General features: G+C 46.9%; 1 protein-coding gene across 3 annotated transcripts in view; it reads left to right on the forward strand.

Moving 5' to 3' along the window:
- The window catches only part of KIZ (kizuna centrosomal protein), a 113,724-nt gene extending 106,699 nt beyond the window's left edge, over positions 1 to 7,025 (forward strand). For all 3 annotated transcript variants that reach the window (XM_067707382.1, XM_067707379.1, XM_067707381.1), the window contains 2 exons: positions 5,143 to 5,186; positions 6,877 to 7,025. In XM_067707382.1, coding sequence (XP_067563483.1) covers positions 5,143 to 5,165 — 23 coding nt within the window. In that variant the 3' untranslated portion in view covers positions 5,166 to 5,186; positions 6,877 to 7,025. The remainder of the gene's footprint in view (positions 1 to 5,142; positions 5,187 to 6,876) is intronic.
- The last annotated feature ends 6,939 nt before the right edge of the window (positions 7,026 to 13,964 follow it).

Consider the following 13,964-nt stretch of genomic DNA (forward strand, 5'->3'; position numbering starts at 1 on the left):
GAGATGATTTCCCAAAGGGAAAAATACTTCCCCTAAGGGGTGAGGATGGCATCGGAAACACCTGGAAGCATTTTCCACCTTCCTCAGAGTTGAACACATGCGTTTAGTTCTGAAACATGTTTCTGGGAAGACACTTGAACAACCTGATCTGAACTCAGATAGAAGTAAAACCATGCAAATTAAATAATCTAACATCAAATGTTGATCACGTGCCTTTAGGCAAGGTCCTATGCTTAGTGAGGCTCATCTATTCCTTCCACACATATCACTGAGCACCTACTAAGTGCAGAGCACCGGGTACCCCGGGGACTGAAACTCGTACAGTGGCAGCTCTTGTAGAGCTGACAGCCTAAGGGCAGTCACATGTCAGTTAGTGACAGAAATGGCTGTGAAGTAGCAAATTCAGTGAGGACTCGGGGGTTGAGGGTGGGGTGTGGGGAAGGCTACAGCAGGAGGCCCAACGAAGTCTGGGCATCAACCTTGGAGGCGCTGTTCAGGGTTTAGTTCTTTTGCCAAAAGCAATAGGAAGGCATTGAAGAGTTTTCAGCAAGGAGGCAGAGGGATCAGATTTGTGTTTCGAAAGCTCACCCTTGCTGCCGAGTGGAGGGGACAAGGTGGATGTGGTGTCACCAGTTAGGAGGCTGTTAGAAGGTCCAGGCAAGAGATGCTGGTTTGGTCAACAGGCGGTGGCAGTGCATAGGGGACGGGTGAGGACACTTGGAAGTGCTGGGAGGTAAACTTGGCAGGACCTAGGGGCTGATTGGGTATGGGAGGGCAGAGGAATGGTGAGGGGTTGGGAGGGACTCGAGGCTTGGGGTGCCGTTAGCTGAGACAGGAGAAGGGCCCAGGTTTGGTGGAGGAGCTTGAGTTTGGCTGTGGATGGATGTGTTGGCCGTGAGACTCTTTGGAGGCAGCCAAGTTGGAGCCAGCAGGTGAGCCCGGGACATGCATATGGAGCTCAGAGCAGGGGCCAGGCTGTAAGGACCTGGCATGTGCTCGCCTGCCTCTGTGCCCTTGCCTTGGGCCTGGCCTGGAAATCCTTTCCAGCTCTCACAGTAGAGTCCAGGGAGTGCATTGCTTCCTCTGGGATCCTGCAGCCACACCACCACCCGCCCCATCATCCACCTGTTCTCTCAGTCCTCCTGCCTGCCTTCTGCTTGTGGTGCTCCTGCCGTCTCCCCACAACCCCACGTGGCTCTTACTGTTTAAACGTCAGCTGGCAAACTAGTCTCCCTGCATCTTTACAGCATTGTTATGTCTGCCTACCCACCCTGCACTGAGCCTGGTGTCCTCATGAAGTGGGAGCTGGATAGAGAGTAGACACAACCCACAGTTGTGTTTTGTGTGTGTGTGTGTGTGTGTGCATGCACTCTTACAGAAGGTGGACTCAGGTTTACACTGTCAGCAGCCACCTGACTGGCGGCCTCCATGACAGTCAGCACTGGCTGTGGGGCCATCCACTCTTCATGGAGAAATGGCATAGGCCACTAGTTGGTCACATCAGATAAACAGGCACTCACCAAGGAAAGCTGAAAGCGTTTCCTCTAAGATCAGGAACAAGACAAGGATGCCCACTCTTGCCACTTTTATTTAACATAGTATTGGAAATCCCAGCCACAGCAATCAGACAAGAAAAAGAAATAAAAGGAATCCAAATTGGAAAGGAAGAAGTAAAACTGTCACTCTTTGCAGATGACATAGTACTATACATAGAAAACCCTAAAGATGCCACCAGAAAACTACTAGAACACATCAATGAATTCAGTAAAGTTGAAGGATACAAAATTAATATACTGAAATTTGTTGCATTTCTATACAATAACAATGAACTATCAGAAAGAAATTAAGAAAACAATCCCATTTACCATTACATCAAAAATTATAAAATGCCTAGGAATAAACCTACCTAAGGAGATAAAAGACCTGTACTCGGAAAACTGTAAGATACTGATGAAAGAAATTGAAGACAATACAAGCATATGGAAAGATGTACTGTGTTCATGAATTGGAAGAATTAATATTGTTAAAATGACCATAGTACCCAAGGCAATCTACAGGTTCAGTGCAATCCCTATCAAAATACCAAGGGCATTTTTCACAGAAATAGAACAAATAATTTTGAAATTCATATGGGAACACAGAAGACCCCGAATAACCAAAACAATCTTGAGAAAGAAGAACAGAGCTGGAGGAATCACACTCCCTAACTACAAAGCTACAGTCATCAAAACAGTACATTACTGGCGTAAAAACAGACACATAGATCAATGGAACCGAATAGAGAGCCCAGAAATAAACCCACACATTTATGGTCAGTTAATCTATAGCAAAGGAGGCAAGAATATACAATGGAGAAAAGACCAGTCTTTTCAACAAGTGGTTCTGGAAAAGCTGGACAACCACATGTAAAACAATGAAATTAGAACATTCTCTAAAATATACAAAAATAAACTCAAAATGGATTAAAGACCTCAATGTTAAGACCGGATACTATAAAACTGCAGCGGAAAACAGGCAGAACACACTTTGACATAAATCGTAGCAATATTTTTTTGGATCTGTCTCCTAAAGCAAAGGAAATAAAAGCAAAAGTAAACAAATGGAACCTAATTAAACGTAAAGCTTTTGTACAGCAAAGGAAACCATTGACAACATGAAAAGACAGCCTACAGACTGGGAGAAAATATTTGCTAATGATATGACTGATAAGCAGTTAATATCCAAAATATATAAACAGCTCATACAACTCAGTATCAATAAAACAACCTGATTAAAAAATGGGCAGAAGACCTGAATAGACATTTTTCAAATTTATTGAAGAAGACATAGAGATGGCCAACAAGCTCATGGAAAGATGCTCCACATTGCTAATTATTAGAGAAATGCAAATCAAAACCACAATGAGGTATCACCTCACACCGGTTAGAATGGCCATTATTAAAAAGACCATGAATAACAAGTATTGGCGAGGAGAAAAGGGAACCCTCCGTACACAGTTGGTGGGAATGTAAATTGGTGAAGCCACTGTAGAAAACAGTATGGAGGTCTCTCAAAAAACTAAAAATAGAATTACCATATGACCCAGCAGTTCCACTTCTGGGGTATGTATCTGAAAGAAATGAAAACACTATTTGAAAAGACACATGCACCCCAGTGTTCATAGCAGCACTGTTTACAACAGCTAAGGTATGGGAGCAACCTAAGTGCCCATTAACAGATGAATGGATAAAGAAGATGTGGTACATATATACACAATAGAATACTCCTCAGCCATAAAAAGGAATGAAATTTTGTCATTTGCAACAACATGGGTGGGCTTAGAGGGTATTACACTAAGTGAAATAAGTCGGAGAAAGACAAATGCTGTATGATATCACTTGTATGTGGAACCTAAAAAATACAACAAACTAGTGAGTGTAATAGAAAAAGAAACAGACTCACAGATATAGAGAACACTAATAAGGACCTACTGTATAGCACAGGGAACCCTACTCAATACTCTGTAATGTAATGACTATATGGGAAAAGAATCTAAAAAAGAATGGGTATATGTGTATGTATAAGTGATTGACCTTGCTGTACAGCAGAAACTAACACAACGTTATAAATCAACTATACTCCAATAGAAATTAAAAAAAAAAAAAACAGAACAAACTAGTGGTTACCAGTGCAGGGGGCTGGGGGGTAGGCGAGACAGGGGGAAGGGATTAAGAGGTACGGATACATTGTTCAACACAGGGAGTGCAGCCAGTATTTTACAGTAACTATAAACGGAGTATACCCTTTGAAAATTGTGAATCATCATGTTGTACACCTGTAACTTATATAATATTGTACATCAACTATATTTCAGTCAAAACAAAGAAACAGCCACCAAGTTTAAAGGGAGCACTGACAGAGCACAGACTGCCTAGAAAATTATGCCTTCATGGAGCTTGTTTTACTGAAAAAAAAAAATGTAAATTATGGCAGCTATGGCAAAAGGCAGATTTTCAAACCATAGGTTAGCCAGACTTGAGCCAAAGTGACAGAGATGTGTTCCCAGGGTTTCTTGCATCTGCCGAGAGAGCAGCAGTGCTTCTGCACGATGCGTCCTCGTCTTTTCTCAGCGCTCTTCCCACCTAAAGGCTGGAATCTGCCTTCACGGAGTAATCTGCAAATGTAAATGGAAGGGAAAACTTCAACGGGAGTATGAGAAAAATGTCAAGCCATACACAAGTGACTGTTTCTTTTTTAACATCTCGTTGACCATTTAGGATGAACTTTAAAGAATTTAAGTGTAATAAGAAACTGGAATGGTACTCCGAGAGGGGACTTCCATGCGCATGACAATTGCGAAAGCTCTGGAGAAGGTGACGCAGATGGACACAGTCTCCCGCAGAGCCAGTTTCTCGGTCCAGTGGGTTTAGTAAGCGAGTCACCCGGTGTTAGATGCATCCCTGGACACTTGCACTTTCGTGTGTGTGACACTCAGAAACCTAAACACAGGTGACAAGATTCTTGCGTTTTTCTCTACCACGAGTTAATACCCTTAATTAAGCAAACAGTTATTTTGAACTCCTTGTTAAGCAGTTGAGAATCGTATCGCTGGCTTGACAAAGGTAAGTGTTGTAACCTCCTGGCCGACTTCTCCCTGTTCCTCAGACCCTCTGCTTTCAGCTTAGCTGGCAGTGCTGCGCTTTGCCTGCTCGGTGCGTGCCAGGGCCTGCCTCCTGCCCTGGCGGCCTCCCCAGTGAGCGCCCAGCGTGCGGCCCAATGCGCCCGGGACCTTCCCACCAGAGCATCCGCAGGGCTTTTTGCTTTTAAAACTGCATGGCACAGGGAGATCAGCTCCGTGCTTTGTGACCACCTAGAGGGGTGGGATAGGGAGGGTGGGAGGGAGGGAGATGCAAGAGGGAAGAGATATGGGAACATATGTATATGTATAACTGATTCACTTTGTTATAAAGCAGAAACTAACACACTGTTGTAAAGCAATTATACTCCAATAAAGATGTTAAAAAAAAAATCTTGGGGAGTAAATGTAAACCTTCTGGCCTCCCAGTGAGTAATGTGTGCTTCTTCCCTAATGCGCTCCTTGTAAAACTATTAGTCTGATTGTCTTTATTTTTTCAGGACTTAGGTTCTTTCTTTATTTTCCAGGCATGAAAACAAAAAGAAACTAGCTACCAATTTAAAGTCTAAAGGTAAGAGAAATAACCAGAGACCAGACTCTCATTTTGTGTTTTAGCTAAAAGGGTGGTTTGTGACGTGTGGTGTCAGGCACGCTTGGGGGCGGGCGGAGGCGCCTGCCTGTGCTCACGGGCCCTGCAGCTCTACTGGGGGAGGACTGGGGGCTTCTGAGAGCACGGGTGCCAGGGTCCGTGGTGCCCAGTGCTTTAATCTGCAGGTATGACTTTGCAGGGGATCCTGGCCTCCCCCCCCGCGCCCCCCCACTGCCATGTCTTCCACATGAAACGTCCTCACCTCTGTCCCCTCACTGCCACTGCCCGCAGGTACCTGCTGCTCTGACCTGAGGGCTCCTGCGGTAGCCCTCCCCCGCCCCTCCCCCAGCCCTGGCTTCTGAATCCTCATCCAGACGTCTGCCTGCTGGGGAAGCAGGGCCAGCGCCCCCGCCACCTGCAGGGTAGAGTCTGGAACGTCCCCTTGTGGTCTGGCCCGGCCCCTGCTCCCAGCCCTGTTCCTCCGAGGTCGCGTCCTCTCCTCGGTGGATCCAGCCGCAGCCAGCCTTCCCTGTGCTCCGCCCTCGTACCTCTGTGCCTTCGCTCACACCCTTCCTTCTCTGTGACATTCCTGTCCCTTTTCCTCTGCCTAGGGAGCTCCTATGTATCCCTCAACACCCTCCTTCCACACTGGCAGTGGCGTATCCCCTGCCGAGCTTGGGCCACCCCTACTCCTGCCTCTGAAACCTTGTTCCCAGCCGGTCCAGTGGGACTTGGGGCTTGAGCACCCTCTGCCGCCGTGATCGGGCCATGTACTTACCCTCTCTCAGCCTTGGTAAAACAGAAGTGTTTGTACTCACCTCGCCAGGTTGGTGCGAGGATTAGATGGGGTCACATCTCAGGAGTCATCGCGGCGGTGGCAGGCTGTGCCTTGTAGATACGGGGGTCGCAGGGGCGGTCAGTGTCACGGGCGGTGGGCCCACCACACCCTGGCACTCCAGGCCGAGCCTGCAGCCTCCCTGTCGGGCAGCTTGTGGCTCCCCCCGGGGGATTTTCTCTGGCCACAGGAGCCAGGAGCTCCAGGGAGTCGACGCCTGGTTGAGAACAACCCCCAGCCACTGAAGGGTGGGAGTTGGTGGATAAATAACCCCACTTCCTTGCTGGCTTTTGGGGCCATCTGAGGAGCGTTCTGCGGTCTCTCTGAGGCCCCGGCAGGACTGACCCCAGCGGTCCACTGCCAGCCCTGCTCCTGGTTAACACCCGCTCCGCCCCCCATCCTGCCCAGGGTCACCTCCCAAATGAACTGCGTGTACCCACGCCCTCGTCTCAGCGCAGACCTCACTGCTGTTCCTCCACCGTGTCCCTGTGCTGAGGAACAGAGGGAGCTCACGGCGAGGAGCAGTCAGGCAAGCTGTTAGCGGGCCTGGTAGAGCACCCAGCCGCCCTGCCCCCAGGTTCACCCTGGTTACAGATTCCCATCCTACAGTGGAGAGTTGGGCAGAAGGGAGGAGCAAGTGTTCTGCCATGAGTTCCCATCGCAGCACGTGGAGCACGCAGAAGCGAGTCGTTGCTGCAACACTGGCCTGCGCCCCGGGCCTGTCCGCTCAGGTGCACCACGCAGGGCCCCCAGGAGGCTCTTTGCGGGCCACGGCTGATTAAGCCGAGCTAATCAGACTGCAGAGATGCTGAGCGGCTGTCTGGTTTTCTCTTCCAGCCTTCTGGGGCGAGTCTGACGACAGTAACTCAGAGATCGAAGCTGCCTTACGTCCTAGAAACCATGACACGTCCACCGATGATTTTGATGATTTTTATGACTCATAAGCTGTAACATCTGTTAGAAATAAAGTCTTTAAACAAACTAAACCCCTGTGTTCAGATGTGACGTTCAAAATAAACGTGGCCCTTTAAGTTTTCTAATTGTTTAATATGACAAGTTGGGACCATATTGTTATTCCAGTGAAATGTCATGACATAACTATGAACTGGCATATTTGCTTTTACGTGTTATCAAAAAGCACAGTGATGAATACAATGCCCATCAAAATCCAGCTGGTTTCTTTGTAGAAATTGGCAAGCTAATTCTAAAATTCATATGGAAATTCAGGGGACCCAGAATAGCCAAAACAGTCTTGGAAAAAGTTGGAGGACTCGCACTTCGCAGTTTTGCAACTTACTAAAATGCTGCAGTAATTAAGACGGTGTGGTACTGCATGAAATATTGATTTATATGTAATCTAGAATTGATGATCCAGAAATAAACTCTCACATTCATGGTCAGTTAATTTTCAGTAATGGTGCCAAGACCATTCAGTGGGGAAAGAATGGTATTTTCAACAGATGATGCTGGGATGACTGGACAGCCTCACGCAAAAGAATGCAGTTGGATCCCTACCTCACACTGTGTACAAACAGTAACCCAAAATGGGTCAAGGACCTCAGTGTAAGAGCTGAACAATCAAACTCTGAGAAGGAAACACGGGTAAAAACCCTTGTGACCTCGAATTAGGCAGTGGTTTCTTAGATAAGACACCCAAAGCACTAACAACAGAGAAAAACACTTGTCAAGGTCATAAAAATACAGAACAGTCACAGATCAGAGGAGACAAAGGGGATGTGACAACTCAGTGAAATGGTGGGACCCTGGGTTGGATCCTTGAACCAGAAAAAAGGAAAATTTGGTGAAATCCAAATAAAGTCTAGAGTTTAGTTGATAGTAATGGCCAGTGTTGGTTTCTAAGTTCTGACAAATGCACCACAGAAATGTGAGATAAGAGGAATGTACCATTAGGGGAAACAAACTGGGTGAAAGGTACATAAGAACTCTCTGCATTATCTTTGCAGGTTCTCTGTAAATCTAAAATTATTCCACACACACACACACACAAGTCCAGCAGTCAACATTAGTGACATTGGGCGATACTCTTCCAAGCTTTTTCTGTGTATATAAACCTTGTAAAAATTCTTGTAAACATTTCTAATTTTAATTCTAAATCTTACCAGGTTTAAATGATTTATACCCACTAAAAAAACAAAAGAAGCGCTTCAGTCAGGACGCTCACTAGATATTGCCGGTGATGCTGATGGAGTATACAGAGTCCTGCCTCTGATCAGCTTCTCCTGGAGACCACATGCTGTGACCACTGACGGTGGTCAGAAGGAAGCCTGGTGCTGGCCTTCAGCACTAACGTGTCTTACACTGAATCGTGGTAGGTAGGGCAGGCCTGGGCCCCAGCGCTGTTAGCAGGCAGAACTTTCCAGCTAAACTTTAATGCATTTTTTTTCTTTTCAGTTACTTTCTGTTTATCTCCGGTGACCCTGGTTTAAAATGTAAAGAAGTGATATAAATTTTCCTTTTCAAATACATTTTAGGGGAAAGGAGATAATTGACTTTTAAAAAATACACAAAGAGGGGATTTCCTGGTGGCGCAGTGGTTAAGAATCCGCCTGCCAAGGCAGGAGACATGGGTTCGAGCCCTGGTCCTGGAAGATCCCACGTGCCGTAGAGCAAATAAGCCAGTGCGCTACCACTACTGAGCCCATGCTCTAGAGCCCGCGAGCCATAACTACTGCACCCTGTGCGCCTAGAGCCTGTGCTCTGCAACGAGAGAAGCCACAGCAATGAGAAGCCCGTGCACCACACTAGAGAAATCCCACATGCAGCAACGAAGACCCAACACAGCCAAAAATAAATAAAATTTACATTAAAAAAATAAGTATATACAAAGAAAATGATAGTACAAGTGATAGGAGGGCAAGGCTGGCCGGCTGGAGCTAGGAGCTCTGCTCTGCTCACCTATGACTCCCTCATCTATTTTGGGGTCTCTGGTGGGGTTGAGCTCTTGGGGAGGCTGTGCGCTGGGCCCATGGCTTGTCTTGTTTCCCAGGTAAGAGTAAAGTCACAGCCTAAGTTGATAAACTGTGTTTTCCTTTACTCTCAGACAACTACCATGCTCACAAGACCTCTGACACCGGATGTGGGGGTTTTTCCCCATCTCAACCCATGCTCTGACACCAGCTGCTTGTCCTGTGATTCAGTTCTGTTCGGACAGTAACTGGAGTTAGTGCGGTCCCCACAGGTTCACAGCTCAGTCCCATAAGGCTAACTCCCACTTCAGACGCCAATCACAGGTCCCAGATTCCCTAAACCTTCGTCTGACTGGTCTGTAAGGTGGGGTCCTCACATCCCCTCCTTGGGTTTGATAATTTGCTAGAATGGCTCATAGGACCTCCTGAAACCCTTCCTTACATTTACCGGTTTATGATGAAAGAATATGATGAAGGCTAGGGCACATCCAGATGGAAAGATGCATAGAGTGGGGTCTGGGGAAAGGGCACGGACCTCCCTTGTACCCGCCGGTGCACCCCCCTCCTGGCACCGCCATGTGTTTGTTGAGCAACCCGGAAGCTCTGCGAATCCCTGGTGCTTTTATGGTGGCTTCATCAGGTAGGCATGATGAGGTAGGATTATTAACTCCACCTCCAGCCTCTCTCTGCTCTCCACACAAGGGGAGCAGGGGGCTGAAAGTCCCAAGCTTCTAATCATGGCTTGGTTTTTCGAGTGACCAGTCCCACTCCTGAAGCTCTTCAGGACTACCCCCTCCCCACCCGCCACCCGAGTCATCTCATTAAAAAAAAAAAAAAGATTCATTTACCCATGAAATTCCAAGGGTTCTAGGAGCTCTATGTCAGGAACCGGGGGCAGAGATCAATATATATTTCACAATCCATTTTTCTCACACTAGTCTTCCAACTTATAAATCAAACTGTGAGGTTGGTTAATGTGATGAAATCAATCCCTGGAACCCACAGTGTTAAGGATACAACTCTAGATCTGGGGTAACCACCATCCCAGCTCTACTAACTGAAGTTTAGATACAGCTTGATCAAGCCTTTCCTGACGCTTCCTGTGTGCCAGGCTCTAGGGGGCCAGTCATTGGGAGTACAGAGCTGGATCTGACATAGTCACCGAACTCGGGCGCCCTCACTCCAACAAGGGTGACAAAGCCTGAAGCACAGCACGTCGTGCATGGTCCCTAACGGGAGATGCCTTTGTCCCCGAAGTTCTGAGGAATGAAGAAACCATTCCTCCTGCGGCTGAGTTAGGGACCTTTCACGTGGGAGGTGACATTTGCATGAAACCTGGTGGAGCTAGGGGAACAAGGAGACTCCAGGGAGAGAAATGACCCCCACAAGGCCCAGAGACAACAGAACTTGTGCAAATGAAACAGTCCTCACGGGAGGCTAATGCAAGACACACGTGCAGCAAGGATGAGGGCTGGAGGGGCGCCCGAGAGAAAGTGGGGCTGCAGATTGGGAGTGGGGGGAAGCTACAGGTGTGTGTGGTTGACGGGCTATACGGTTGTCCCCAAAGAAGATCCAGACGCTGGAGCAGAGCGTTCTAACCAGTGAGAGTTTTGATATAAGAGCAACTTATGAGCAACTTCAAAAATCAGTAGTATGGTGACACACCAGGAAAGCCAGTTTGAAAAAAAAAATTTTTTTTTTTGGCTATGTCACACGGCATGTGGAATCTTAGCTCCCCGACCAGGGATCGAATCCGCGTCCCCTGCAATGGAAGCGCGGAGTCCTAACTACTGAACCACCAAGGAAGTCCTGAAAATAAATTTTTTAAAGATGCCATTTACAGTAATAAAAATTACATGTCAAAAATCTTTTAAATTTTAAGAAATTAGTGAAGGACAAAATTTTAAACATCCATTGACAGCAGAGAACTACATGTTCATGGATGGGAAGATTCCATCTTAAAAGCACGAGTTCTGTCCAGATTCATCCAAAAAGTCAATGCTATTTCAATCAAAATCCCGACGGGTCATTTCCGGAAGTTGACCAGCTGCTCCTTAAACTCGGAAGGAATTTAAAGGTCCAAAATGGCCAAGACAGTTCTGAAGAATAAAGAAGAGAAGGTCTTCCCATAGCAAATGTCAAGATTTTATTATAAAAATCGTACTTAGGCCTGTGGTCCCGGATCAAAGCTAGAAACTTGGAGCAGAATAGATAGAGGCCGCAAAAAAATCCCAGGCGTGAGAGCTGGGTACAGACAGATGTTTGAGAAATCAATGAGGCGATAACAGACTTTTCAGTGCGTGATGCTGGACCAGTTGGCAATCCACATGGCAAAACACAAAATTAAATGTGTTACATGGCAATCATAAAGTATGTATTTTGCTTCGATTTACCTCTCAGTGGATAGTGGCATCTGTAGTGACTCTTTGTCAGTTCCCGAGGGGAGCACGCCCCACACCCGCACCTCGAGCCTCGCCCTCCCCTGGTCGGGAGACGGCTTCGCCCCTGCTGAGACTGAGGTCGAAGCTCCCAGTCCTCCTTCCATTGTCATCTCTTAATATCTGGCATCTTCTCTCTAGGTTAAAGTCCCTTCTCCTTCCCTCGCTGCCTATTCTCTCCCACCATTCATTCATTCATTCATTAATGGTACATTTGAAGCCCTCCCACTTTCCCCAGTACATTTTTCTTTTCCTTTCTTTTTCTTTTATCTGGCCACAGTGTGCGCTTGTGGGATTTTAGTGCCCCAACCAGGGATCGAACCCGGGCCCTCGGCAGTGAGAGCACAGAGTCCTAACCACTGGACCACCAGGGAATTCCCCTTTCTATTTTTTTATTGTGGTGAAATATACATAAGATTTACCATCTTAACCTTTTTTTTTTTTTTTTGAGGTACGCGGGCCTCTCACTGCTGTGGCCTCTCGCGTTGCGGAGCAGAGGCTCCGGACGCGCAGGCTCAGCGGCCATGGCTCACGGGCCCAGCCGCTCCGCGGCATGTGGGATCTTCCCGGACCGGGGCACGAACCCGCGTCCCCTGCATCGGCAGGCGGATTCTCAACCACTGCGCCACCAGGGAAGCCCCATCTTAACCATTTTTTAAACGTACAGTTCATTGGCATTTAATACATTCATAATTGTGTGCAACTGTCACCACCATTTATCTCCATAACTCATTTCATCTTGTAAAACTGAAACTCCGTTCCCATGACACAATAAGCCCCTATCCTCCCCTCCCCCCAGCCCTGGCACCCACCGTTCTACTTTCTGTCTCTGTGATTTTGACTAGTCTAAGTACCTCATATAAGTGGAATCATGCAGTATGCCTTTTTGTGACGGGCTTAGTTCATTCAGTATAATGTCCTTGGGGTTCATTCACACTGTAGCGTGTGCCAGAACTCCCTCTTTTTAAAGGCTGAATAATATTCCATTGTATGTATGTGCCATACTTTGTGAATAAGGCTGCTGTGAACATGAGCATAAAAAATATCTCTTGGAGGGCTTCCCTGGTGGCACAGTGGTTGAGAGTCCACCTGCCGATGCAGGGGACACGGGTTCGTGCCCCGGTCCGGGAAGATCCCACATGCCGCGGAGCGGCTGGGCCCGTGAGCCATGGCCGCTGAGCCTGCGCGTCCGGAGTCTGTGCTCCGCAACGCGAGAGGCCACAGCAGTCAGAGGCCCGCGTACCACAAAAAAAAAAAAAAAAATCTCTTGGAGACCCTGCTTTCCATTCTTTTGGGTATGTACCCAGAAGTGGAATTGCTAGATCATATGGTAATTCTATTTTAAAATTTTTGAGGAACTGCCATACTGTTTTCCACAGTGGCTGCACCATTTTACACTCCCACCAACTGTGCACAAGTGTTCGAATTTCTCCACATCCTCATCAACACTTGTTATTTTCTGGTGTTTTTTGATAGCAGCCATCCTACTGGGTGTGAGGTGGTAAATCTTCTACATCAAGCTTAACACAAAGAAAATTCCAGCTAGAATAAAGAACTAAATGTGAAAAGGAAAACTTTAAAACTCTTAAAGAAAAAAATAATAGGCAAGTGTCTTTATGACTTCCAAGCAAGGAAGAATTGCTTAACCGACACGGAAAATGCACAAACCCATAAAGGAAAATATTGATAAATATTACATTGAAATTAAAATTTTCTGTATGACAAAATGCAAAGACAAATCATGGGCTAGAAAGTGACGTTTGTAAGATACATGTCCATCAAAGCTCTGTAGCTAGAATATATAAAGAACCACGTATCAACAAGAAAAATGTAACTCAGAAAAATGAACAAAGGATCAGAATGAGAAATTCATAGAAAAAGTAACCCAAGTGATCAGTAAACATGAAAAAGTACTCAAACTTACCAGGAAAGCAAACAAAGAAAAGTACAATTAGGTGCCTTTTCATACCCAGCAGACGAGCCAAGATTGGCAGGCAGATCACACTTGAGTGTCGGGAAGGACACCAGGGAAGGGTGACTTTTGCACACTTTGAAGAGCACGTTAATAATATCTAGCAAGGTTGCAGATGGTGTGTCATATCCTGTGACCCTATGTTTCCATCTCTAAATACATACTTCACAGTCACGCTGTCCTATACAGTAATCACCAGCATCGTGTGACTCTTGAAATGTGGCTCATCCAAACTGAGAAATTTGTTTCGGATTTGAAGACTTTATGAAAGAAATACTGGACGTCCCTGGTGGCACAGTGGTTAAGAATCCGCCTGCCAATGCAGGGTACACGGATTCGATCCCTGATCCGGGAAGATCCCACATGCCGCGGAGCAACTAAGCCTGTGCACCACAACTACTGAGCCTGCGCTCTACAGCCCACGAGCTACAACTACTGAGCCCGCGTGCTGCAACTACTGAGGCCAGCGCGCCCAGAGCCTGTGCTCCGCAACAGGAGAAGCCACCACAATAAGCCCGTGCACTGCAACGAATAGCCCCCGCTCGCCGCAACTAGAAAACGCCCGCGCACAGCAACGAAGACCCAACG

This window comes from Pseudorca crassidens, chromosome 15, assembly GCF_039906515.1.
Source record: "Pseudorca crassidens isolate mPseCra1 chromosome 15, mPseCra1.hap1, whole genome shotgun sequence".
Classification (NCBI taxonomy): Eukaryota; Metazoa; Chordata; class Mammalia; order Artiodactyla; family Delphinidae; genus Pseudorca; species Pseudorca crassidens.